This window comes from Neophocaena asiaeorientalis, unplaced genomic scaffold (genome assembly GCF_003031525.2).
Source record: "Neophocaena asiaeorientalis asiaeorientalis breed wild unplaced genomic scaffold, Neophocaena_asiaeorientalis_V1.1 scaffold629, whole genome shotgun sequence".
NCBI classification, from domain to species: Eukaryota; Metazoa; Chordata; class Mammalia; order Artiodactyla; family Phocoenidae; genus Neophocaena; species Neophocaena asiaeorientalis.
Window position 1 is genome coordinate 2,201,382 of NW_020175468.1, and position 27,385 is coordinate 2,228,766.

At 52.8% G+C, this 27,385-nt stretch overlaps 2 protein-coding genes across 2 annotated transcripts in view; one reads left to right on the forward strand and one right to left on the reverse strand.

The window, feature by feature from the left end:
- Positions 1–1,640: 1,640 nt before the first annotated feature.
- RRAS (RAS related) lies at positions 1,641–5,499 on the forward strand. The gene is made up of 5 exons (XM_024768327.1): positions 1,641–1,796; positions 3,750–3,837; positions 3,953–4,055; positions 4,880–5,080; positions 5,158–5,499. The coding sequence occupies exons 1-5, from the start codon at positions 1,644–1,646 to the stop codon at positions 5,240–5,242; spliced, it is 630 nt and encodes a 209-aa protein (XP_024624095.1). The 5' UTR covers positions 1,641–1,643; the 3' UTR covers positions 5,243–5,499.
- Positions 5,500–10,043: 4,544 nt separating this feature from the next.
- The window catches only part of PRR12 (proline rich 12), a 26,590-nt gene continuing 9,248 nt past the window's right edge, over positions 10,044–27,385 (reverse strand). Inside the window, 9 exon segments of the mRNA XM_024768228.1 lie at positions 10,044–11,026; positions 11,188–11,283; positions 11,387–11,533; positions 13,307–13,404; positions 13,503–13,628; positions 17,793–18,271; positions 18,573–18,706; positions 18,959–19,075; positions 27,148–27,379. Of these exon segments, the coding sequence (XP_024623996.1) occupies positions 10,880–11,026; positions 11,188–11,283; positions 11,387–11,533; positions 13,307–13,404; positions 13,503–13,628; positions 17,793–18,271; positions 18,573–18,706; positions 18,959–19,075; positions 27,148–27,379 (1,576 nt within the window). The 3' untranslated portion in view covers positions 10,044–10,879.

The following is a 27,385-nucleotide window of genomic DNA, read 5'->3' on the forward strand; positions in this document are numbered from 1 at the left end:
AGCTAAAACACCGCCGAGCTTGCCGGGACTTCAAGTATCGAGCACGGTGCCGTGAAGGCTGGTGGGAAGGCTCCGGACTCAGTTTCCCAGCAACCAATAGGACACATAGGCCGGGTGCGCGCGACGCACGCCGGGAGGCGTAGTCCGCGCGTCGCCTCCGCCGCGCGGGGACAGCAAGCGGGGTGAGGGGTGAAGTGGGCGGGGTTGCGGTAGGCCGCGATTAGGCCCCAAAGCACCCAGCACGCGCGCGGAAAGAGCGGCGGAAAAGGAAGTGACGGAAAGAGCGGTCAGCGTGACAGATGCGAGGGAGTTGTAGTTCCGCGGAGTGGGCCGTAGGAAAAAAAAAAAAAAACACAGGACAGGCTGGGAGTTGCCCCGCCCACATTCTAGGGATCCCAGAATCCCGATACCAATTTCTCTCTAAATTTAGAACCAAGGAGCGCAGCCCTACAGCATCCTCCTCATTTAGGACAGAAAAAGTCCAAATTCCGATTCCTCTCACTCAGAACAGAGGAGTCCGGACTCACATTTCCCTCCTCCCTGGGACTCAGAAGCCGAGCCCTCCTTCCTGTTAAATCCAGGAGTCGGGCCCTCAAGCCATCCTCAGACCATTCCTGGTCTCAAACAACTACCTTACACTAACCCGAGTGTTCGGGTTCCCCATCCTAACTCCCTCGGATCCAGAATTTTGGGTCCCCAGCCCCTCCAACCTCTGGATCCAAGAGTCTGGGCCCTCAGCTTCCCTCCTTTACCGAACCTAGTAGTAAGGACCCCCCAGGTCCCCTCCTTCTGGGGACCCAGGAGTCCAAGCTTCCAGTCCTATTCTCTCCTAGGTATTCCTAGGGGTCTGGGCTCTCAGCTTCCTCCTCCTTCAAGACCCAGAAATCCTGACCCTAGACCAGGCATAATCCAGGCATCCCGGCTTGGGCGAACTGGCTCATGGATTAGGAATGCAGTGATCTCACGGCCCCTCCCTGCCCAGTTACCCGCTGTCCCCCCTCCAGGGCCCCATCTTCCCTCCCAGTCTGTCTTCCGCTTGGCTGGGACAGCGGGAACCGGAAGCCTGGGTCCCTTAGCGGGCGGAGCCTGCAGCCCAGACGCCCGGGTTGGGAGCTTGGCTAGGATCCCAGGACGGAGGTTGAGCTACCCCTCAGGACTTGCTACTTTCTCGGAGCGCGCCTATATACGGCCGCGCGCGAGTCCGCGAGCTCCGCCTACTGGAACAAGGCCTCTGAGTTGGTGCCCTGAGAAACTGCATCACGGGGTTCTTCATTTGCATAGCCCCACCCCGAGCTATCTTCCCGACCCATCGGGAAGAGAGAGTGAGAGCTTATTAGCATATCCCCGCCCGCAGACGGCCGGCCAGCCGAGAGCGCGTGGCGCCGCTCGGGGTGAGCCCAGTTCTCTTATTAGCGTGTCCCCGCCCCATTTGGAATTCCCCTTCTCAGCGAACGCCGTTCCCCTACTCTTATTATCATAGCTCCTCCTTTTCCCTGGCCATGCCTCCTTCTTAAGTGTCCCGAGATACTAGCCCTTCTTGCTGGAGTTCATGATTATGCAGTAGCCTTATTAGCGTGGCCCGCCCCTAGGCCCCGCCCGGTTCCCCCCCAGGCGGTAGCGGCGGCAGCGGCAGCGGTGGCGACATGAGCAGCGGGGCGGCGTCCGGGACAGGGCGGGGGCGGCCCCGGGGCGGGGGGCCGGGGCCCGGGGACCCCCCACCCAGCGAGACACACAAGCTGGTGGTCGTGGGCGGCGGCGGCGTGGGCAAGAGCGCGCTGACCATCCAGTTCATCCAGGTAGTGGGCCCTCACCCCGGGGGGGTGCCCCCGGGACCCAGAACTGAGCCCTTTGCGGGATCCCTGAGACCCCGGTTTCCCCTCGATCCATCACTGAAACCCTCCTGTGAGGCCTTCTAATCTTAAAAAAGTCCCCCTCAGGTGTGACCCTGAGCCCCTCAGGGCCTCCACCCACTACATGAGGGACATTCCTCCTGTACTTGTATCTTGAGACCCACCACCCCTACCCCCAGTACCCAAGACCCCGCTTCCCTACTGATCTGACCGTGGGTGCCTCCTGGGAGCACTCTAAATCCAGAAGAGTCACCCCATCCAGACCCTAAGCACTCTCATGGGCCCCCACCCCCCTAGGTGCCGCCTCCCCCCAACCTTGAGCACCATCTCCCCCAAATCGCAGACCCAAACTTCCCCTCTGAGCCACCCAGAACCTGAGAGAATGCCTGTGCCCGATGCCCTTGAGATTCCCCCAGTCTGGAATCTCCCCCACAGGGACCTCCCCCAGAAACTGGAAATTATGCCCAGGCTTTGCCCCTGAGGCCCGTCTAGGACCACCCAGTCCTGAGAGAGGCACCCTCAGACCTGAGAGGTTTCAAAAAGATCCTGCCCCTTGGCCATTCCAGAGAACTCTAAGACCCCAAGTTCTGGGGTTCCCCTATCTCACCAGACCCAGACCCCCACCCTTCCCCAAGGAAAACCCACCACTCCTCCATCTTGAGTTTTCCTCCACTCCGATTCCCCGAGCCCCTCTCTGAAACTCTGGCTAGCCCCCCCCTTACTCATCTCCATGGAGTAAGTCCCCAGATTCTTGACACCCCTAGAAAGACCTGCTCCTTGAGGTCTTAAGACCTGCTCCTTGAGGTCTTAAATGCATCTCAGGGTCTTTAAGATTCTCTAGACTCTATAGTCTATGACAAACCTCCCAAATGCTCCCAAGGCCCCAGTTTTTACCCCTGAGCTTCTCCTGATGTATTTTGCAGATACACCCCTAATCCCCCCAGGGCCAAGCACCCCCGCTAACAGGCAGGATGCAGCCTGCAGACCCCCAGCTGCCAAGTCACCACTTCTCTCCTGAGAATCCACCCCTGCCCAGGAAACTTACACCCCATTCCCGAGGGAAATCCTCCCACCTCAGAAAAACCCTAGAAAGGTGTCCGTTACTGAGATGCTACCGCAGAGGCCCCCCCCCGCCCCCGCTCAAGAGACCCCAGCCAGCACCTGCAAGGGAGCCCCTGTCTGTGTAAAGAAATGCCCCAGCCCTGGGCCCCTTGCACCCAGGGGCAGACCCAAAGCTGGCCCAAAGCCTGGCTGGAGGCGGGCAGGAAGGGAGGGGCCCGGCCTGCGGGCGGGGCAGCTTCTCCGCAGCCGGATTGGAACCAGGACCTTCCCCTGGGAGGAGACACTGGAAGCTGCCCGAAGAGGAGGAGGGGGAGGGGGAGGAGGAGAAGGAGGAGGAGGAAGAAGAAGAAAAAAAAAGAAGGAAGAGAAGGAGGAGGAGGAGGAGGGAGAGCTATAGACAGGAAGGTATTCTGGGCAACAGTGGCTCTCAATAACTGAGCACCTACTATGCCCAGGGGATATATTAAATACTGAACAGGGATTTTCCCTGAATCTCACAAACAGTGGATTAAGCCTAGTGCTATTTTTATCCTCATTTTACAAATGAGAAAACTGAGGTTCAGAGAGGGGAAGTGATTCGTTCAATGCCACATAGCCAGGATTGTAATCATGATGTGGGAAATGTACTTTATACCAGAAAAACAGGACCAGGAGACAGAGACAGGAGCCTGGGGAGGGCCATGGGAAGGGACAGAAACCCAGAGAGAGGGAGACAGACTCAAAAGAGGGGAAGAGACCCAGAAGGAGGGGGGGCCGAGAAAGTCGGAGCTCAGAGGCAGGGCTACATCACCTCTGCTGGGACACTGCAGTAAAGGTGTCCTCTTCCCACCCCACCAGTCTTACTTCGTGTCTGACTACGACCCCACTATTGAAGACTCCTACACGAAGATCTGCATGGTGGATGGCGTCCCAGCCCGGCTAGACAGTGAGGGCGGCAGGGGAGATGGTGGGAGGGGGAGTGGCAGGGCTGAAGGCATTTGGGGAGGTGGGTGGCTGGAGGGACCCTCGTCCCCACAGATGCCCCTCTCCCCTCCCTGCAGTTCTGGACACCGCTGGCCAGGAGGAGTTTGGTGCTATGCGGGAGCAGTACATGCGCGCCGGCCATGGCTTCCTGCTGGTGTTTGCCATTAACGACCGGCAGAGGTGAAAAGACCTCATCTCAGTCTGGGAGGCTCCTTCTGGTGCACCTCCTGAGACTCCTCATGTCAGGATCCTCCTCTGGCTCCCTCGGTCCATTGTCACACACCCCACTAGACGTGTTGCCCCACCTTGGACCTTCTGAGTCCACAGCGTTGCACACAGGCGTTCTCAGGAGAGGTGGCTGGATGGAAAAAAGGGCACCTCCCCCAGGGTCAACCAGCCCCAATGTTCTGTCCTGTCCCCTCCTCTTGTTCCTACCTGGACCCTGGCCTCAGCCTCCTGTTTCTCCCCGCCAGTCAATCTCTCACTCTGGCTGCCCCTCCCCTGCTCACACCCCTCCCATGGCTCCCCAGCACCCCAGCTCTGCCACGTGGCCTTTGATGCCCTCCATGATCTTGTCCTTTCCTTTCTCTGTTCTCACCATTTCCCTATACACACAGACTGTGTGATTTTCACATAGAACTCGTCTTTTCGATTAAGCCTTTGGGGATTTCCACCCTTTGGGACTTTGCTTGGGCCTCTGCTGGGAACACCCTGACTTTTCTGTTTCTCTGACAACTCGGTTGCAGGAGAAGGTCTCTGGAGCCTTCCCTGATTCCTTACTTAGATGGCACCCAGCTAACCCCCTGGGCATCTCCGCCAGGACCTTCCTGGACGTTTTCCTCTTCTCTTGGGCCCTCACTGTATGTAACACCAGTTAGAGAACACAGTGTGTCTTTCTGCCTCCCCCAGCTGGGACCAGCCTTTTGGGCGGCACCAGGCGGCATGTGGAGTCTTAGTTCCCCCACCAGGGATGGAACCTGGGCCCCTGCATTGAGAGCGAGGAGCCTTAACCACTGGACCACCAGGGAAGTCCCTGGGACCAGCCTTGAAAGCAGGGACCTGACTCCTCCGTGTCCCACGCCCCAGGTCCCCCGATCCGAAGCCTCCACCTTCAGCGCCTCCCACCACGTGGCCTACTTCGAGGCCTCAGCCAAACTGCGCCTCAATGTGGATGAGGCCTTCGAACAGCTGGTGCGGGCCGTCCGGTGAGCAGTGCGCCCTTACCGTCGTCCTCCACCACGCCCCCTCCCTGCGGCCCAAACTCACCAGCCTCTTCCCGCAGGAAGTACCAGGAACAAGAGCTCCCGCCCTGCCCTCCCAGCGCCCCCAGGAAGAAGGACGGGGGTTGCCCCTGCGTCCTCCTGTAGGGACGGGAGAGGAGCAACCAGCACGAGCTCTCGGGACCAGCTGCCCTCGCCGAGCTTCTTTCCCCATCTGGGTCTCCCAGGAACACTACACTCCCACCCGTGATTCCTGGCCTCCTCCAGGGGCCATCACCACTGTGTGCCTTCTGCCACCGCCTCCTTCCCCCACCCGAGGCCCAGGGTGAGGGCTCCCGGACATCCGGGTCACTGCTGTATATAACTCCCCTCCCCCAGAGAAATAAACATCACTGCCAAGGTCAGGAGGTGCTTTTTAAAAAGGGAAAAGGGCAGGGGAGGTGGGTGAACTCGGGCTGCGCAGACACGCTAAAGCCTCTCTCCACAGACAACCATCCACCGAGAACCACTGGACCCTTTGCTCGGGGAGGGACGTGGGATATACAGAACAAGCCAAGCTAGGCGTCTGGACCCCCACTCCCACTCCAACAGCACGACTGCACCCTTTTCTGTTTCTGTGGGCATTTTGTTGGGACGAGGATTAACATTTGAGGACTTCCCTGACAGTCCAGCGGTTAAGACTCCGCGCTTCCACTGCAGGGGTCGCGGGTTCGATCCCTGGTGGGGAAACTTAAGATTCCACATGCAGCCCGAAATACTAACGTTTGAAAAAAACATTCCCCTCCCCGCCCCCCCCGGAAAGCTCTAGAACTGCACCTTTCAGTCTGGCAGCCGGAAGCTACATGTGGCTATTTAAATTTAACTTAAATAAAATTTTAAAACTCGGTTCCTGAATCACACTAGCCACATTTCAAGAGCTCAGTATTCACATGTGGCTTAGCAGCTCCCCGAACGGGCAGGGCAAATATACAACATTCTCATTATTGCCGAAAGGTCTATGGGACAGTGTTCTAGGAGGTTTTGGGATCTTGGAGACAGGCAGCAACTGCTACAAACCCTGCCCACCTACTTCCCACCTCCAATGTATATTGAGAAAGACGTTTTGGCTGCAGGAGGGAGAAGGGACAGGTGGGCTGGTGTCCAAGCAGCCGACTGGCAAGTTCTGTTCTAGAAAGTTCTCAGTTGGGCTGACATCTGAGTCTAAACCCTGAATTTAACTGGAGGCCGGTATGGACGCACCCCATTTGAGCCTCTCTCCTGGGGGGGCCTGAAGTGTAGGGCATCTTAAGGCCACCGCAGATAGGGTGACAACACACTTCATTTGAGAATCAGGGCCCCCAATTCTGTACTCTAGTTGCTAACCTGGAAGGCTGGAGCCGGAACTGGAGACCACCACTCCCCTATCTCCCAGGCCCATCTGACAGGCCACCTTTGAGCTCCAACACCTACTCAACACACCAGGCCAGAAATCTCAACCAAGATGTCCCCGTGCCTTGGAACTCTGGCCTCCACCTTATAACTGTCACCAGTCAATGATGTGCTCCCATACCCCTACATCTGCTTAGTCCCAACAGAATCTCCAGGCCTTGATCCCAAAATATTCCCTTCACACCCACCCCAGAACCCGCTTTCTGGTTCTAGGGCAGACAATGACCCTGCGTGGCCCCAGCAGCAGGCTGCCTGGGTTCAAATCTGGCGCTGCCCCCTCCCATCTGAGTGCCTTTGGGCAAGTGTGTCTCAGTCTTCTCATCTGTAAAGAGGGGCTGACCACAGAGCCACTTCCCAGAGCCAGAGGCCTTTAGGAGCCCGATCTGCAACTAGAGAATGAAAGCAGCGCCTGGGACATACTAAATGCCCAGGAGCAATGACGGAGGCCCCACTGTTCTCCTGCCCCAGAACCATGAATGTCCCTCTGTATTCCAGATTAGAACAATGATTAGCTAAATATCCCTTTCCGGGTTTCATTATCACAGAATCCTTGGCCAGGGTTCAACCTTCCGCCCTGGGAATAAGCGTGGCTCAGATACACTGTGCTGCGCGTTCACCCTCCACCCACCGCCCCCAGAAGCTCTGTGCAGTGGGGGCCCTCCCCTGTGGGATGGGGATGTTTTTTTTAATCAGCTCCCAGATAAGATCTGACATCTCTACCTAAGCCCCAGCCAGGGGTGAGGAGCTCTCAACAGGAACCAGTGAGTCCCAGGCCAACTTCTCTCTCCCCAGGGTCCCACCGCTGACATGCCGCAAGCAGAAGGCCTGAGTCTTTTCTGCATTGCCTAATGGGGCTAAGTTCTTGTCCGGGACACCCCATTTCTCAGAGGATCTAGAGGCACTCTGAGGAGGTGACGAAAGCTACCGCTTGCCCCTAAAAAAGGCACACATCCAAAACCCACATGACAGCTGGCAGGCCATTTTTGGAAGGTTTGCAGTCACCACCATGCCAAAGCTCATCAGACAACAGCAAAGAGGCTGGGATGGCCCTGTTGGCATCTCCCTAGGTTATGTGTGCGCCTGTGAGTCTCCGGTTCCTGCCCTCCCCTGGGCCTGGCAGTGCTTGTCAAAATTCCAAGTCTCTTGGGATTTTAACGTCCCTCTCTTTATCCATCTTTGTCGTCCTCTGCCTCTCCCCCCTCCTGCCATCTCTTGGACCTCCACCAAGCCCCCCAGGGTCTCCTGCTATGGATAACAGCAGCTAAGCCTTGAACAGCACTTCAAACGAATTGTTTTCCTTTGTCTTGACAAAAGCCCATTTTACAGATGACAAAGCTGACGACGGAAGCTGTCATCCAACTCGTCTGGTCAGTGCTGGAGCTGAGATTCAAATTTGGTAAACTGAATTCCAAAGGCCAACCACAAGGTTATTCTGTCCCCAAAGGGATGATATTGTCCCCACAAGTCACTTTCTGAGCACATTATCCAATTTCTGCCCTGGATCTCTAACCTGGGACAATCCTGGAACCTTTGGCTCCAATATAACATCCCAGTCCAGAGACTTGAACATGCCACTTCCTCTCAGAGGATGCATTCGTGATGTGCTACAAGCCAGAGTTCAAGGACGTTAATGACCCATCTTTACTCTAGAAAGTGAATGGCCCATCATTCACTCTCTTGTGGTCCTCAAATGCTACTATCACTCCTCTGACCTGTAAAACCAGGGCTCTAGAATTGATAACGTTGGTCATGGTCTAGCCAATATCCAAGGTTCCAGAACAGGGGTTCTTCCTCAGTTTCACCCAGAAGAGAATCTAGAACGCTGATGATCCACTCTTTTTTTTTTTAATATTTACTTGGTTGCACTGGGTCTTAGTTGTGGCAGGTGAGCTCCTTAGTTGCAACTCGCCCGCTCCTTAGTTATGGCATGCAAACTCTCAGTTGCGACATGCATGTGGGATCTAGTTCCCTGACCAGGGATCAAACCTGAGCCCCCTGCATTGGGAGTGTGGAGTCTTAACCAGTGCACCACCAGGGAAGTCCCTGATGATCCACCCTTAAATCTCATGTTTGGTCTTTACCTACTGACCAGCCATCTTCAATGCCAAGTCCAGAGTTCAAGAATACCAATGGTGGGCTTCCCCGGTGGCGCAGTGGTTGAGAGTCTGCCTGCCGATGCAGGGGACACGGGTTCGTGCCCCGGTCCGGGAAGATCCCACGTGCCGCGGAGCGGCTGGGCCCGTGAGCCATGGCCACTGAGCCTGAGCGTCTGGAGCCTGTGCTCCGCAACGGGAGAGGCCACAACAGTGAGAGGCCCGAGTACCGCAAAAAAAGAATACCAATGGTCTATCTTTGAGGATGTGTCCAGACTCTAGAACAACGGCTTACTCACTACCTTATAGGCTGGGTTCTAGTAGACTGCCAGTTGACCTCCACACTTTTTTTTTTTGACTGCACTGTGTAGCTTGAGGATCTTAGTTTCCCAACCAGGGACTGAACCCAGGCCGCTGCAGTGAAAGCACCGAGTCCTAACCACTGGACCACCAGGTAATTCCCAACCTCCAAATTTTTAACACCCTTATTCTAGAATATTGTTCCTCAAACTTGAATGTATGGTAGAATCCTCCCAGGATTTTATTAAAAAATGGGTTCTGATTCAATAGAGCTGAGAAACAGCCCATGAGTCTACATCTCCACAAGCTCTTCAAGGACTCTAAGAAGGCATGAGAAGACAGAAATCCACATTCAACTCTGCAGGCCGACCTCTAAAATGCCAATCCACTCGTGACCTTGTAGTTTCACGGTTTGAGAACAGAGACCCACCCTCAAGCCTATCTCAGGGAGCCAAGGTGAAAGCTGCTTAACTCCCAACACCCATCACTGCCTGTGCTGGTTTTAAAATACACCCCAAAATTCATATTCTTTTCCCTTCACAAAGCAGACCTTGATTCCCCTCGAGTGTATGCTGGGCTTAACGACCCTCCTCTAATGAAGAGTATGGCAGAAGCAATGGTGTACAATGGCCGAGATTAGGACACAAAGATTGAGCGGCTTCCTCCTTGCTCTCTCCCCTCACTCACTCACTCTGGGGGAAGCAGCTGCCATGTCTGGAAGACCCTCAAGCCACCGCCACCATATGGCGCGGTCCACATGGCAAGGAACTGAGGCCTCCAGCCAACAGCCACATGAGTGAGCCACCTTAAAAGTACATCCTTCAATCCCAGTCAAATCCATGATGACTGCACCCTCACGACTGACCTCAGGCCAGTACCACCCAGCTAACCTGCTCCCAAATTCCTGAGCCTCAGAAACCCGATGATGGTAAATGTTTGTTGTTTTCAAGTTATTAAGTTTTGGGGTGGGCTGATTTGTTACACAGCAAGAAATAATGGATACAATGACCCCAGCCCAACCACATCCCAGGGCTCCAGAAAAGCCACGTGCCAGATCCAGACCTTCTGCCCATGCCACCCCCTGGGCCCCCAACATGCCGCAGGACAGAGGCACTCCAGCCAGCCGATAAAGTGTTTGCCGTCGGGTTTTCGTTTGGCTGGTTGTGTGTACACAGTGTGTACAAGTTGAGTTGTACAGAAGCCCAAGAAAGAGCAAGAGACAAAGGGTGGTGGGGAGATGGGAGCAGAGGGGTTAGAGAGAGGGAGGAGGGGGAGAAGAGACCGATAAAAAATAGAACCACATCCAGATGACAATGGGATGGGGGCGGGGGGGGGTGGGCAGACACAGACAATTCACAGTAGAAAAGGAGTGGGAGGGGCAAAGAGAGGGGACCCTTCTCCCCCCTCCACCTCCCCAGCCCCCTGCCCTAGGTATCTACAATAAATAAGATTAAAAATAATTAACAAGATGTGTTTTCCCCCTCCCACCCGACACCAAATGCCCTGGGGAGGGAATGGCCTTTAGCAAAGATCTTGGCCTGTGAGGGGGGGATTGGGGGGAAGGGGTCCCCCAGCTCTCCGAAGCCGCCCCGCCCCCCTCAACCATACATAGACTTTTCCTATACATTATGTACAAGGTGGAGGGGGCTGGGGCTATGCCATGGAGGGGGGATTGGGGCAAGGTGGGGGAGGGAAACCGTTACTAAATAGACATTTATACATATATATAAATAATTTCTCTGTACACCGGACAGTGGGAGGAATGGGAGGGAGTGGAGAGGGCTTGGGAGATGGGGGGAGTCGAACTTTGAACCCTGTCCTGTGGGGGCAGCATGGACACACCCTGACCAATGACCCCCCCACCCCACCCCAGCGATGGGGCCCAGGGGTTAGCTCCTGAGGGCACAGTTCTGTCCCAATTCTCGGTTTATGGAGGAGGTGGCCCCCCCAAGCCAGGGTGGGGTCACCCACAGCGGCTGTGGGCCTGTGCTTGGGCCAGCAGGTCGCTGAAGGAGTCAAAGAGCTGTTCCAGCCATGGCTGGTTCCGCATGCACTGCTGGACCACCTCCTCTTGGCCCAGGTCCTCAGCGCCGCCCTCGATGGCCAGGGTCTGCAGGGGGGTTAAACACGGAGCTGGGGTGGGAGGAGGCTGGGGGCCTAGGGATCAGTGTCCCAGGGAGAGGGGGGCTGGGAGCTGGACTCCTGGGTCCAGGGGGAGCCTGCGATGGCTTGAATCCCAGGGTGACCCGTGCGGGGCGTGGGTGGGCTCACCTGGTCCCGGCAGCGCAGGAAGGTGTGGTACTTATAGTGGTGGAGTGAATGGTAGAGCGTGTAGTATCCCGACTTGTCCAGCTCAACCTTGAACTCCTGGGCAGGTGAAGCGGAGAAGCCTCAGCCTCCCCGCTCAGCGCCGGGCGGCCCCTCCCCCGCGCCCCGCCCCCGGCCCCGCCCCTCCCGGGCTCCGCCGCACCTGGGCTCTGACCACGCTCCTCTTGAGCTTGCTGAGCGTCTTGCGGTTGTAGGGCTCCCCGGCCGGCCGCAGACGCACGGCCCCCTCCTCTGGGGAACCCTCCCCACTCTGCTCCACTTGCAGCTGGGGGAACGTGTGCAGGGCGTCCTGCGGGAATCCGAGGGGTCAGGGGGACCTCCCTGGACCCGCACACCCCAGACCCACCCCCCAGTTCTCAGATCCCATGTGATCAGACGCCTCAGTTTCCCCCAGGAAACTGCAGATCAGGAAAGACACTTGGGAGTCTCGGTTTCCTCAAAGGCCAGGGGAAGCCTAGGCCTGTCTGGTGACTCTTATAATGTGTTTTGTGGCCCGGCCCAAGATTCTCCGAGACACCTAACATCCTGCCCAGGATTCTAGAGCCACCATCACCTCCTACAAAAATTCTAAGAGTCAGCCTGAAATCCAGAATCCCTAGAGCCAGGCTAACGTCCATCCCAGAATTACAATACCAGACTCATATTCCACCCCATAATGCTCAAACCTATCCTAATGTTCTACAGTGGAATTCTTTTTTTTTTTTTTTTGTGGGGGGGGCGGTTGGCGCACGACGCGGCTTGTGGGATCCTAGTTTGCCGACCAGGGATCAAACCCACGCCCTCGGCATTGAAAGTGCGGAGTCCTAACCACTGGACCACCAGGTAATTCCCATTACAGTGGAATTCCTAACTCCAGCGTAATATCCTACCCCCCTTCTCAGAGCCAGATGAACAGTCAATCCCAAGATTCTCAGAGGCATCCTAACATCCCACGAAGAATTCCAGAACCAGATTAACGTTTTATCCCATGTTTTCATAGTCAGACTAACATCCCAGCAAGAATTTTCAGAGCTGGCCTAAAATCCGTTCCAGAATTCTGAGCCATCCTAACATTTTACCCCCCCTTGCGCCCCGGTTCTCAGCACCACATTAACATCCCCATCAGAATTCTCAAAACCAAATTAATGTTCTCTCCCAGAATTCTCAGAGCCACCGTGATATCCCATCCCAGAAGGGAAATTACATAGATGACTTTGGATTCGAGCCTGAGATTCGAAGAGCCTGAATTACGTCGACAGAGAAGCCATCAGAATCCACTCAACGGGGACTTCCCTGGTGGCGCAGTGGTTAAGAATCCACCTGCCAATGCAGGGGACACGGGTTTGAGCCCTGGTCCGGGAAGATCCCACATGCCGCAGAGCAACTAAGCCCGTGCGCCACAACTACTGAGCCTGCGCTCTAGAGCCCATGAGCCACAACTACCGAGCCCGCGCATCACAACTATTGAAGCCCGCACACCTAGAGCCCGTGCTCTGCAACGAGAAGCCACCGCAATGCGAAGCTCACGCACCATAACGAAGAGTAGCCCCTGCTTGCCACAACTAGACGCGAGCCACAACGAAGAGTAGCCCCAGCTCGCCGCAACTAGAGAAAGCCCACGTGCAGCAACGAAGACCCAACACAGCCAAAAATAAATAAATAAAATAAATAAATTTATTAAAAAAATTAAAACTCTATTCTAAAAAAAAAAAAAAAAATCCACTCAACGCTCTGCCCCAGAGCGAGCCCTGGGTCCAGGCCCTAGTCCACCTTTTGTCCCCAAACTTGTACTCCACAACCACGCTCTGCTGGGCCTGCCTAGCAGCCCATCCCAGACCTTGACAATGACCCCGCCACGCGATCCCAGCTCGCCTCCATCTGTGCTTGCAGGACTGCTGGGAACCCAGAGACTCCCTCCAGACAGCCCGGCCTCCACTCCTCTCCTGGCCAAGCCCGACCCTTCCAACGATCGCCCTTCCAGGGCCTGATACTCTGGGGACCAGCGCAGTGGCTGACATGCACATGTCTCCTCTGTGCCTGAGCTCTGGGCCCCAGATGCCGCAGGCCAAGCCCCCCCAAGCACCTGCAGGGCTGGGCTCAGCGACAGCCGCTTTAGGACTTTCTTCTTGTGCTCATTCAGGAGGCCATCGATCTTCCGCATGGGTGGGAGGTACAGCTCGTCTGAAAGGCGAGACAGGGTGTCAGAAGAGATGCAGCCTCACGATGTATGGGAGGCAAAGGAGGGGTAGGGGGCTCTGGGCCCCCAAGCCTCTGCTCACCATGTGTGTCCTCCAGGGCCTGGATCATATCCGGGTCGAGTGCCGTGCTCACCAGCATCTCCACATAGCTCCGGTACATCTCCCGCATCGCCCTGGTCTTCAGCAGACGCCCAGGTACTGCCCGCTCTGGTGGAAGAAAGGGAGACATGGCCCATCATTCCAACTTTCTCCAAGGCCGCCTGTGTGGCAGACAGTATTCTAAGCTCCAGGGACCAGGAGAGAAATCCCTACCCTCAGTGAGGTCCACGTCCACTGGGGAAGACTCCCCAACACCAGGACAATATACTCTAACGGTGAATCGCAGGTACCGTAATGAGCTCAGCCTGGCAAGTCAGGGAAGGCTATTAAAGGTCACACACACGCTGAGCCTTGAGTGATAGGAAAGAGTATTCCAGGCCGGTGACCACTGTATTTGACTAGTTTAGTGTAGCTTCAGTAAAGTCTAAAGAAGCAGCAGAGTTGGTTTCCAAACCAGTGAATCAGGTCTGAGAGATCAGGTCACAAAAGGCAAGACTGAGGAAGGAGATGGGAGCTGAGACTGCACAAGTCAGGGCAGGCCAGACCATGTGAGGCCTCTGAGATGAGGTAGAAAGGGGAGGGCCTTTTTTAGGGAGGGGTACTAGGGAGCCATGGGAGAGCTATGAGCAGGGATGGGCGAAGGTAAGTGGAGAGAGACCACTCCAAGGCCAGGGGATGGATCAGAGGGATGAGACCAGAGGCCAGGGCAATGGACCAGATGAGAAAGGATGAGGCTGGGCCAGGGCTGGAGGATCAGGATACATAGATTGAGGGGCAGGAGGGCCAGCATCTGAGCTAGGGCTGTGGGAAGGAGCAGAGGGGATGGGGGCAGTCAGGGCCGGAGGAGTAGGGCTGGGGGCTTCCTTGCAGCAGAGGTGAGGGAGGGTCTGGCCTGGTGACTTGGTTGCCAGTGGGGCTGTGTCCGAGATAGAGAAGCTAGGACCAGCTCGGTAGGTCTGGAAGGAGGAAGTTGCTGGGGCGTAGGCCTGGAAGGTAGCAGGGAGAAGAAATGAGTCTGAGGCTCACGGAATTTGTGGGAGCTTGCCAAGTGAGAGATATGGAACGCCACGCAATGAGGCCAAGGACGGGACTCTTTTTTTTTTTTTTTTTTTGGTCCGTGCCACGTGGCTTGGGGGATCGTAGTACCCTGACCAGGGATCAAACACAGGCCCTGGCAGTGAAAGTGCTGAGTTCTAACTACTGGACCACCAGGGAATTCTCCAAGGATGGGACTGGAGGGACAGCCACCAGAAACTCAAGAAGGAGCATCAGGGAGAAAAGAGAAGCAGGAGGGCCACGTGTGGGAAGACCCCAAAACATCCTTTAGGAAAAGGCACGAGAAATGTCCACTTGATTTACCCACATGGACGGTCCTTGCTGACAGCTGTTTCAAGAGGCCAGAGTGACCATTTAGCCGTGGGAGTCAGACCCCATCAAGCCTCTGCCTGAACCCTCCTAAGGCTCCTGTCTCACTCGTGATAAAATCCTGCCAGTGGGGCCACAAAGCCCCAGGACCCTTGTCTCTCCAAGCTGTGCTCCTGTTCCTTCTCTAGCCTCACTTCCTCCAGCCGCTGGCCTCTTTCCTGATCCTCAGACATACCCAGTCCATAATGTTCTCTCTCCCAAAGTCACACCACCCCAACCCTGTTGCATTCGGACCTCTGCTCCAATGTCACTTCCAGAAGCCTTCTGCAACTCCCCCTTCCCCCGCAAATATCACCCAGGATCCCGCCTGGATCCTCTTTACCAGATTTATTTTTCTCTACTGCCTTTAATCCGACCCAGCCTTACACTGATGACTTTTCATATTGTTTTGTGTTCTATTACATAACATATTTATCTGATTAACTCCCCCGCTGAGACTGTAAGCTCCCACAAGGATACATGTTTTTGTCTTTTCTGTTTACTGCTGGAACCCTCAGTTCATGGCACATAGTATGTGCTCAATTAACACCTGCAGAAAGGGGCTGAGGAAGCCAGATGAGAGTGGGCTAAAGGAAGGGGGAGAGGGAACATCACTGCAGCCTCTTTCTAGAACTTTCATTGTGCATCTAAGAAAGGAGAGACATCAGGTTCCAGCACATGGAGGATCATCAGTCTTGGACCAGCAGGAGGGCTGGTTCTGAGACCTCCTGGTCTGGGCAGAACCTTCAGGGCATCCAGACGTTGAGTCAGGCTCATCCTGCCCAGGAGGGGCTCCTGGTCAAATGGGGTGAACAGAGAGAGACCCAGGACCAAAGAAAGATACTGACCCTTGGCGGGGGAATTGCTTCCCTATGAGTGCAGAGTTTAGTTTCTCCCATTTCATAGGCTCAGAAAATTCTGGGCTGTCCACATATGTTCATAGCAGCATCAGCCAAAAAAGTGGAGACAACCCAAATGTCCATCAAGCTAGTCCATGGATAAACAAAATGTGGCATATCCAAGCAATGGAATAGTATTCAGCCATAAAAAGGAATGAAGTACTGCAAACAACTATGTATAATAATAAGTAAGCTACAAGGACATATTGTACAGCATAGGAAACATAGCTAATATTTTATAAGAACCTTAAATGGAGTATAATCTATAAATATACTGAATCACTATGGTGTACACCTGAAACTAATATATTATAAATCAACTATACTTCAATTAGAAAAAAAAAAAGAATGAAGTACTGATACACACCACAACATGGATGAACCTCAAAAACATTACGCTAAGCAAAGATGCCAGTCCCAAAGGACTGCACACTGTACGTATGACATCCCTTAGGTGAAATGTCCAAAATGGTCAAATCTATAGAAATAGTAAATCACTGGTTGCTTAGGGATGAGGGTGGGGAGAAAGGGGAGTGATGGCCAAAGGAAGCAGGGTCTCCTTTTGGGGTGATGAAAATGTTCTAAACTTGACTGCCACGTAGATGCACAACTTTGACTATACTAAAAGCCAGAGGACTATGGGTTTTAATTAGGTGAGCTACGTGGTATGCGAATTAGAGCTATAAACTTGTTGAAGAAAAAGGAAAAGAACCTGCAAACCTGGGCCTTTTGTAAAGCTCCTCCCTTGCCAGCACCTTCCCCTGACTCAGCATTAACTGCTTCCACCTGGCCAGATTGAGCCAACTGCCCAGTTAAAAGACTACATTTCCCAGGCTCCCTTGCAGTTAGCTGTGGCCAGGTGACTAGTTCTGGCCAATGGGATAAGAGAAGATAGGATGTGGGCCATTCCCAGATCTGACACTTAATCAGAACTTCCCAACTTCATCAGGGCTTTGATGAAAAGATAATTCCGACTCTCTCATTTGACTAGCCTCTGTTACAACAGCTATCCCTGCACTACACCTGAAAGAGTATGTGACCTTGAGCAAGTCATGTCACCTCCCAGGGCCTCAGATTTCTCATCTTTAGAATGAGGATTAAAAAAATAAATAAAATTAAAAACAAAAAACAAAAAACCCCGAAAAATATAATAAAAAAATGAGGATCATTTTACAGCACCTACCTCACAGGGTTTATGTAAAGATAAAATAAGCCAATGTGTAACACGCTTCAAATGATGCCTGGTACTTAGTAAGCACTCAATCAAAGTCAGCTGTTATATTTATTTTACATATGTGTACATGTATTGCTGTTGTCGTTACTGTCACCATAAACCAGACATCATTCTAAGCAATGGAGCTCCCACCTGGTGCCCACTACAGGCTAGTACCCTCCTATGTGCTTTTCTGTGAATACCCATTTTTACTTTATTATACAGGTGAGGTCGCTGAGGTGTAAAGAGGTGTTGCCCCTTTCCTGGAGTCACCCAAGGAGTCACAGGGAACACCACTATGTCTGGGTCCCCACAATAGATGCTGGTCCCCAATCCTCCTCAGCCCTCAGACACTGCCTATTCTGAGACAGAACCGTGCAGTGTTGACGAACAGAGCGCGGTGCTCCACCGGCTGCATTCCCACTCAGGTGGGATGTCACATCCCAGCTGTGCTGCATTCTCTTGGTGTCTCAGTCTCCTCACCTGGATTTGAGGATAATATTGGTATCTACTTCCTAGGACCACAGTGAAAACTCAAACAAGTTAACATCCGTGAAGAACTTACAAGACAGCCTGTCACGTGGTTAGGTGCCATACAGCTGTTAGCTACTGCTATTACTTTTAACTTACTTATTACTACTGTGACTGTTTGCTGATGCTACCTGGAGCCCTCTGGATAGCCCCCATCCATGCCTCCTTCTGAAAGCCACAGAGTCGCCTCCCTACCACCAGCCCTACGGCTGCCGATGGCCTTACCATCCTCACTGGGAGCCCCGGGAGATGACTCTGAGTCCGAGGAGCTGCCTGGTGGGCCCCCGCCCACCGAGGCGTTGCCTGCCGCCTCCTTCAGCCACTTCTTCCTCTTCTTGGGGGGCGGCTCAGCCTTCACCTTGGTGGGCCGGGACTTGGGTAGCCGGGAGGTGGCGGGCTGTCCTGTGGTGAGGCTCCGATCTGGCCGAATCTGCCGGCCACCCGTGCCCCGCTCACCCCGCAGTGGCCGTTCCCCACGCGTTGCCCTCTCTTTCTCCTTCTCTTTCTCCTTCTCCATGGGCCGAGGCAGGGATGGCTTCTCAGAGGCAGGGGGCTCAGGCACGGCCGTCTCAGGTGTCTGCTCTGGAGGCTTCTCGGATGTCGTCTTGTCAGGGGTCTCGGGCTTAGGAGGTGGTGCCAGGGCCTTAGGGGGAGGTGCAGAGCTGCCCCCAGCAGATGCGGGGCCCTTGGCCTGACCAGAGCGTCTGGAAGGGGACATAGATGGGACTGCAGTCAGCACCCCCTGAAACCCAAATTCTCCTCCTTGGGGTACCCCCGCCCCCGCCGCCTAGCCCACAGCTCTAAGCACAGAATTTTGCTGAGCTGGTCTCTGTCCCCCTCTCTCTGGGGGCCGCACTCTCTGGGTCTCTGCACCCCTTCCCCGACTCTGTTTCTAAGCATTGTGTACTTTAAAATGGTTAATTTTATGTTATGTAAATTTCCTTGTATGATTCACCCCATGCCTGTTGGCCCTGCCCACCACCTGGCCCCCAGCCCCCATGGTACCTGACAGGCACTGGGGGCCGGTGCCAGGGTTTCCGAGCACAGACCCTCACGTAATCCTTCTTGTTGACGTTTTCCAGAAACTTGACGTAAAGGCGCTGGTACCGGTTTTTGGCGTCCCCAAAATACCCCAAATACTACGGAGGAAAAGAAGCACATGAGGAACTCCTTCCTCCGCCCCAGCTAGGCAGCCCAACACCCAAGACTCCCACCCCTGCCCTGGCCCACCATGGCAACCACCCAGAGCCTGCCGGGAGGTGGAGACACCCCCCCGCTCCGGACACATCTTGGACCCAAGGTGAATCCGAATCGTGTGAGGGGGACAGCGGCTTCCACGCACTCCACCCACCCAGGACCCCTCAAGCCCTCGCTCCCCTCTGCAGGCTCACATTACTGGTGGCACAAAACTGCCGCTGCCCGTCCTTGATCTCCGGAGTGAATTTCTGCAGCAGTGCCTTCTGGACTCGCCAGATGGGTGGAGGCTCACGCCCCGTCTGCAACGCCAGCTGAGGAGGGGCACAGTAAGGCCCGCAGGGTCAACCCCCATGCCTGCCCTTCCCAACCCCAATTCCTGGCCCTCTGTCCTCCCTCTACACCCCCTTAGAGAAAAGGCATCATCATTAACAAGCATCAGCGAACTTCCAGCTGACAGGTATCTTCTGGCTGTCTGAGGTTCTTAGATTTGGGGATGCAAAGCTTCCTCAACTTACCATGGGGTTCCATCCCAATAAACCCATCGTAAGTTGAACATATCCTAAATCAAAAATGCACTGAATACCCCTGAAGACATCATAGCTTAGCCCAGCCTACCTTAAACGTGCTCAGAACACTTACATTAGCCTGCAGTTGGGCAAAGTCATCTAAAACAAAGCCCATCTTTAAAATAAAGTATGGAGTATCTCATGTAATTTATTGAATACTGTACTGAAAGTAAAAAACAGAACGGTTGTCTGGGGACAGGAGGGTTGTAAGTGTATCAGTTGTTTACCCTTGCGATTAACTGCGTGGCTGACCAGGAGCTGGTGGCTTGCTGCTCGCTGCCAGTGCCCAGCATCACAAGAGAGTATCGTAGCGCATATCACTAGCCCAGGAAAAGAACAAAACTCAAATTTCAAATGCGTATCGCTTTTGCACCATCATAAAGTTTAAAAATCCTAAACTGAACCATCAGGGAACCGTCTATACTCTCAATCAGGCTGTTCATGCTGTTGGTTTTTTGGTTTTTTTTTTAAATTTTATTGAAGTATAGTTGATTTACAATGTTGTGTTAATTTCTGCTGTGTAGCAAAATGACTCAGTTATACATATATATATTCCTTTTCATATTCTTTTCCAGTGTTGTTTATCACAGGATATTGACTATATCTATATCTGACTATATAGACTATAGATTATATCTATACCTGACTATATTGACTATATCTATATCTGTTTATCACAGGATATTGACTATATCACAGTTCACTGTGCTATATAGTATAGTATAGTATAGTATGTATAGTATAGTATACAGTATAGACCTTGCTGTTTATCCATCCTATATATACTAATTTGCATCTGCTAATCCCAAACTCCCAATCCTTCCCTCCCCACCGGCTCCTCGCCCTTGGCAACCACAAGTCTGTTCTCTATGTCTGTGAGTCTGTTCCTGTTTTGTGGATACGTTCATTTGTGTCATATTTTAGAATCCTGATATAAGTGACATCACGTGGCATTTATCTTTCTCTTTCTGACTTACTTTGCTTAGTATGATAATCTCTAGGTCCATCCATGTTGCTGCAAATAGGCCATTCATTCTGGGCTACAAGGTTTTAGTTATTATAGCTATACAGTGTGATGGTACAAGCCATCCGCATGACTCGAAGAAATGACAAAATCTGAGCACTCATCCACCCACCATCTTCTAGATACAGTGTTGGGCCCCACAGTTTGGCGGTGAACGAGATTGACAAAGCCTTTCTTGGGGTCTTCATTACAGGGGTAATAAGACAGACAAGCAAATAAACAGAACAGGGTGAGGTTGTGGCTTGTGCTAAGAATAAACAGGTGATGGGTTACCTGAGACCATTTATTTCATCAGCCTGTCCACAGCAGGGCAGGACAGTGACACAAAGGCTCCCCGATCTCAACTTCCCTCAGCACACTCAGACCCCCATCCCCATCCCAAGGCTTGTGTGCCCCAGCTGGGCACCGGGAACCAAAGGATGTCAGACCCAGCATCTGATCTCAGGGAGTAAGGGGACTAGCAGGGGACCAGACACAGGCACAAAAAAATAACAGCACAAGTAATAAATGTGCTAACAGCAGGTGCCCCAGAAGCCTAGAAGAAGGACTCTGGACTCAATCTGAATCCAAGAATGCTTCCTCGAAGAAGTGATACCTAAATGAGTCCAGGAAGGAATGTATCTTCCGTGAGGGGGTTGGGTGATGACCAGGGACTGCCAGGTAAAGTGTGTGACAGCTGTGGCTCTAGAAAAAAGCAGCTGACAGGCACAGATAAGTAAATAATAAGAACATAGTGGGAAATATGCACTGAGCTTTGTGATAACCCAGAGATGAATGAGGGACAAGCCCTTGCATTTAAAGAATCCATAGTTGGGACTTCCCTGGTGGTCCAGTGGTTAAGAATCTGCCTTCCAGTGCAGGGGATGCAGGTTCGATCCCTGGTAGAGGAATTAAGATCCCACATGCCGCGGGGCAACTAAGCCCGCATGCCCCAACTACTGAGCCTGCACGCCACAACTAGAGAGGAGCCTGAGCGCAGTAACGAAAGATCCTACATGCTGCAACTAAGACCCGAGGCAGCCAAAAGTAAATTAACTATTTAAAAAAATAAATAAGTAAAATAAAGAATCCACAGTCAAGTGATAAACAGGATTCAGGTAACTCCAACTAACTGATCATGGCTGCCCTGGGCACTAGGCTCAGCAGGAGCAAGTGCTGGGATCAATTAGTGATGTCTGCCACTGGCAGCAGCTGCAGCACTGGAGCCTGTACTGGCTATCTATTCTTGGTTTTTGGTCAAATGCTTCTATATCCACAATTTTTCATATCCTGCAGATCAGCCAGGGGAACAGAAAGGAGTTAGGATAACCTGATGAAAATGAGGTCCAGAAAGGTTCTTGGCTGAAATTTCACTGGACAAGAGTGAGGCAGGATGAGACAGGGATATGGGCATGTCAATCCCAAGTGCCTTGCTCCAGGATACCATGGTTCTCAATCCTCCCTCCTGGCTCCTCAGGGAACCAGGTCAGAGGCCCAAGGATTGAAAAGTCCGTTTCAAACCCTTTTCAAGGACTGAAAAGCTCATTTACATATCCTGCCCTGCTCCAAAACCTTCCAGGGCCCCCAGTGCAGATTCCACAGCCTGGCACAGAGACTTTGCCTCAGTCTCCTTTCCTTTCTCCTACCCCCGCCCAGCAGGTCATCCAGACCCTCAAAGCTCAGACTTTCTGACCTCCAGGTTTCTGCACATGCAGGGCCCCCCACTAGGGGTGTCTTTTTCCCTCTCACTGTGGATATAATGTTCCCTGTTCCAGTTCTCAGAAGTTTCTGAAAAATCCATCAGAGCACCCCCTCCCCCAGCCAGGGGAGGGCACCCCCTCCTCTGTCTCTTCCCACTGCCGATCTTCCTCCTCTAAGGATCCAGCTGTTTCTCCAGCTGGACGTGGGGCCCTTGACTCACCACATCTCAATTGGGCTTGGCTTCTTTCCCCAAACCACTCTTCCTCCCAGGATCCCCACTATCCACCAGTCATCAGGCCCTGGCATCATCATCCTTGCCTGCTCCCCAACCAGGGTCACTTAGTCCCAAAGCCACGTCTTTCCTGCCTCTCCTCATGTCAATCATGTCACTGACCACACCCACTTCCACTTGGTGGGAAGTTGCCCCACCCATAACACCCATTCAGTGGAAGCCACAGCTGATTGGAGGAGACCTGACAAGGGGTAGCCAATCAACAGGCATAACACGAACCCCATCCTGACCCAAATGCTGTGCTGGGCCAATCAGATTCTCTTCTGGGAATCTGAATTGTGACAAGCTGAGACAAGGGCAGTAAGTAGCAGGATGTTGAGTAAATAAGCTAGAAGCACCCAGCCTGGTGTTAAGGAGAAGGCTGCAGGATCGGACACAGGGGAGTCAGTGTAACAGAACTAAGGCAGTGGACAGACTGTCATCAGGACTGAGAACTTCCCCAGCCACCTCCCTGCTGGCCAGGGCCCTCGAAGCAGCCAGATAACCCAGAGCAGATTCTCAAGCAGGCACCCACTCACCTCACCACAGAATGGTCTGGACCCTGCCCACCTGCCCAGGCTCGGCGCTCACTGTCCAGTCACTCAACCCCTTGCATCTCTCCCTACCCATCACATAAACATGCCTCACCACAGGGCTTTTGCACAGACTGTTCTCTCTGCATGACCCGCTCTCCCCATACTTTTCTCCATCCAACAAACTTATATGCTCAGAATTTACATCCTGATAAACGTTCCACATCTCCAAGGACTGGGAGTTAATATTATCACTCCCATTTTCCAGGTGGGGAGGCTGAAGCAGAGAGGGGGCTAACCCTACACTGTCCAGTTCAGCAGCCCCTCCCCATATGTGCCTCTTGAGCATTTAAAATGAGCTCATTTGCATCAACATGTTCTATGAGTGTAAAATACACACTGGATTTCAAAGACTTGGTAGGCAAGAGAGAAGATAAAACACCTCATTAACTTTTTCTATATTGACCACATGTTAAAATGACATTTTAGACGTGCTGAGTTAAAGAAAATACATCCCTACAACTAACCTCACTCATCTTTTAATTTTTCAAAAGTGTGGATGCAAGACGTTTAAAATGCTGTACATGGCTCATATGATGTTTCTATCGGGCTGCCACTGTTCTAGAACAAACTATGACCTGTGGCCCATTTTTATAGAGCTATGAGCTAAGAATGGTTTCTACATTTCTAAAGGAGGGTGAAAAAGCAAAACAAAACAGAAAACAAAAACCCAAGATGACATGATAGAGACCGTACGTAGCTTGCAAAGCCTAAAATATTTACCACCTGGCCCTTTACAAAAAAAAAAAAGTTTGCCAAACTCTGCGCTAGAGATCTGCCCAAGATCACTGAATAATAGAAACAAAGTTTATAGAGCACTTTCTGCATGCCACCCACACTCAGAGTACTGGACAAGCCGTAAAGCCTGAGTGCCCACGTCGTACGAAGGGGGTACTAACAGCATCAGCCCCCATTCTACAGATGAGGAAACTGAGGCTCAGGAAGGGTCAACACTAGTCCAGCTCGGAAGTGGCAGAGATTCAAGCCAATCAGATTAACGCCAAAGCTGGGCCCATAATAACCATGCTGCCAGCCTGCCCTGACTCCTGACACACGAATGAGTCCTCATCTGCCTGAGTGGCTCAATCCTGGGGCTGTGAGTCCCCCATCAGAACACATACTCGTGTTGTATTTTAAGCATCTGAGTCCTTGCCTGGCCCCCTCCCCTGCCCCATGCCAGCTGGGAGGTGGTATCAGATGGCCCTGGCTCTAATCCCGGCTTGGCACCCATCAGCCAAATGATTCCCTCTCCCTGAACGTGAACTTCCTCATCTGTAAACTGGGGACGGTCAGGGTCCCCACCCCAGAGCCCCGTTCGTTTGGCCCAGTGCTGGGCGCCCAGCAGCACTACCAATGTTTGGTGGAATATACACAGAGAGTGGCTGACTCTGGTGCTGAGAGCGTGGGCTCCCAGGGCCAGTAGAACTGGGTGTGGGTCCCAAGCTGTGAAAGCCTGGAAAGCCCACTTTAATCCTCTGAGCCTCAGTTCCCTTCTCTATAAAAGGGGGATAGTAATCCCTATAAAGAAAGGAGATTACAAAGATAAAACCTACAGGCGGTGGCGAAGGTTTGCACAACGAAGTGAATATACTTAACGCCACTGACCTGTACACTTAAAAATAGTTAAAATGATAAACTTCGTGACATGTATCGGTCACCATGATTAAGCTAAATTCTGAATACGATGTGCCCCAAATCCTATCCCCTGAGAGCTGGTAGCCGTTCCTGTCACTGCTGTTCGTTTGACACCTCCCTCGCCTGTTCCAGACTGATGGCCAAAGAGCCTCAGAAGTCTTGAAGTTAAAATGAAATAACGTACACAGGGCACTAGTAGAGTGAGTACAACTACGAGGGAGAAGGGAGGGTTAGCCAGGGAGGGATACTGAGACTCAAGGCATTGGGATTGTTCTGGTAGCTGGCTGAGGAGTGGAGAAGTAAGCCTTCACTCTACCATTCTGCTTTGACAACTTACATATCTCTTGTGAATGTTCTCTTCTACCATATCATACTGCGAAGATGACAAAGTAACAATGAAAAGATACAGTCTGGGATTGGTGAGCTGGGGCGGACAGCACAGAATGTGACAGGGTGGAAAGCAAGCAGAACCAACCAGGAGGTGATAATGGTGAAAGCTGAGTGATGGATACACACAGCCCCGTTACTGTATTTGCTCTACTTTTCCCACAATAAAACAGATTGAAGGGACTTCCCAGGTGGTCCAGTGGTTAAGACTCCGTGCTCCCAACGCAGGGGGCCCAGGTTCGATCTCTGGTCGGGGAACTAGATCCCACATGCCGCAACTAAGAGCTCACATGCCGCAACTAAAAAAAAGATCCCGCATGCCACAACGAAGATCCTGCATGCCGCAACTAAGACCTGGCGCAGCCAAATAATAAATAAATAAAATATTTTTTAAAAAATAGATTGAAAATAACATAGGAAAAAGCACACTAAGTTCCTCTCGCAAAACACACTTAATAATGAAGTATAATAGGGAATTTCCTGGCGGTCCAGTGGTTAGGACTTGGCACTCTCACTGCCACGGTCCTGGGTTCAATCCCTGATTGGAGAACTAAGATCCCACGAGCTGCGAGCTACAGCCAAGATAAAAGTATAATAATATGCACTATCTTTATAATGAACTCACCCCACAATTTTTTCATCTGTAACTTAGAAGAAACAACACCCAAGATGAAATTAAACACGTTAGGGCTTCCCTGGTGGCGCAATGGTTAAGAATCTGCCTGCCAATGCAGGGGACACGGGTTTGAGCCCTGGTCCAGGAAGATCCCACATGCCGCAGAGCAACTAAGCCTGTGCGCCACAACTGTTGAGCCTGTGCTCTAGAGCCTGTGCTCCGCAACAAGAGAAGCCACCGCAATGAGAAGCCCGCGCACCGCAACGAAGAGCAGCCCCCGCTCACCACAACTAGAGAAAGCCCGCACGCAGCAACAAAGACCCAACACAGCCAAAAATAAATAAAATAAATTTTAAAATGGTCCACATCAAAAAAGAAAAAAAAATCTTTAAAAAAAAGAAAGAAATTAAACGTGTTAACATACATCCAAGACCAAACATGGTTCCTGCCCCCTAGTTGCTACCCAGTCAGTGACAGTAACTAACACGAAGAATGGCCTTAGCCCTTGGCGTCACCATCAAGGTGATAATGGCTTGCTGACCTCCTGAGTACTCGCTCTACCTCATGCCCTGTGAGCCCTACCGAGTACTCGCTCTACCTCATGCCCTGTGAGAAACACTACACGGGCGTAGTCACCTACCCTTGTCAAGCACTTATATCAATCCTCTGATCCAACTACCTGTCCAATGAACAAAGTACAGCAAAGGTCAGTACACTTTTTCCGTAACAGGACAGACAAGAAATAGTTTTGGCTTTGTGGATCAGCTAAGCTCTGTTGCAACTACCCCACTCTGCTAGTGGACGGGGAAAGCAGCCATAGCTGATATGTAAATGAGTGGGTGGGGCAATGTGCCAATAAAACTTTATTTATAAGAACAGGCAGGGAGCTGGAGGGGGGCGGGGGGGGCATAGTGTACCCACCCCTGTGTAGAATAACTGGAAGTAGTAAATGCACTGGTGCACATAAAGTGTTTGGTTTTTTTCGGCCACACCGCATGGCATGAAGGATCTTAGTTCCCTGACCAGGGATCGAACCCGTGTCCCCTGCAGTGGAAGCGCGGATTCTTAACCACTGGACCGCTAGGGAGGTTCCAACATAAAGTGTTTAAGATGTGGCCTGACACACAAGCATTCCCAAACCACTGGCTACTACATCTGCACGTTGTATGTGTGCCTTTTCATAGGTATGTCACGTCAATACCTCAGCTTTCCACCTACAAGGCACAAGTTGCCTTTAAAGCACCTCCTGGCTTGTATTAGAAGTTCCCTAAGATCAGGCCCTCCTCATCGGCTTTGTCCCTTAGTATAACCCTAGCACCCACAGCAAAAATACCTGCAATAAATGCTAACAATGGGTTTACCTTATTTATCGGTGACACACACACACACACACCCAAATAACATCTCAGAAGCGTGCAAGTCCTCTGCGGGGGTCCAGCTGGCCTCCTCTATCAGCCCCATGACTGTCAACTCAGGAGGAGCAGCTGGGCTGCCTCAGCCATCACTGTACCTGCGGCCCCCAGCACCGGGCCTGTCATCCAAGAGGCGCTCGATAAACGCTCCAGTGACCAAAGCATTGGGCCCAGTTGTCCGACACGACAGGAGACTCACCTTGAGGGAAGGGATGTCCTCGGCGCGGATGACGAACTCGTCGCGCTCCCGGAAGATGCCCTCCCCGCCGCTCTCGCCAGCCTCCTCGTCCGTTTCCCCGCACACGGCCGCGGTCTCCTGCTTCTTGGCCAGGTGCAGGGGCCGGGCGTCCGGCGGCTCGGGGTCGTCGGGGGACGGGGCGGCAGGCTCCTCCGGAGGCGGGGCAGGGGTTGCGGTGGGCAGGGGCGGCGGGGCAGGC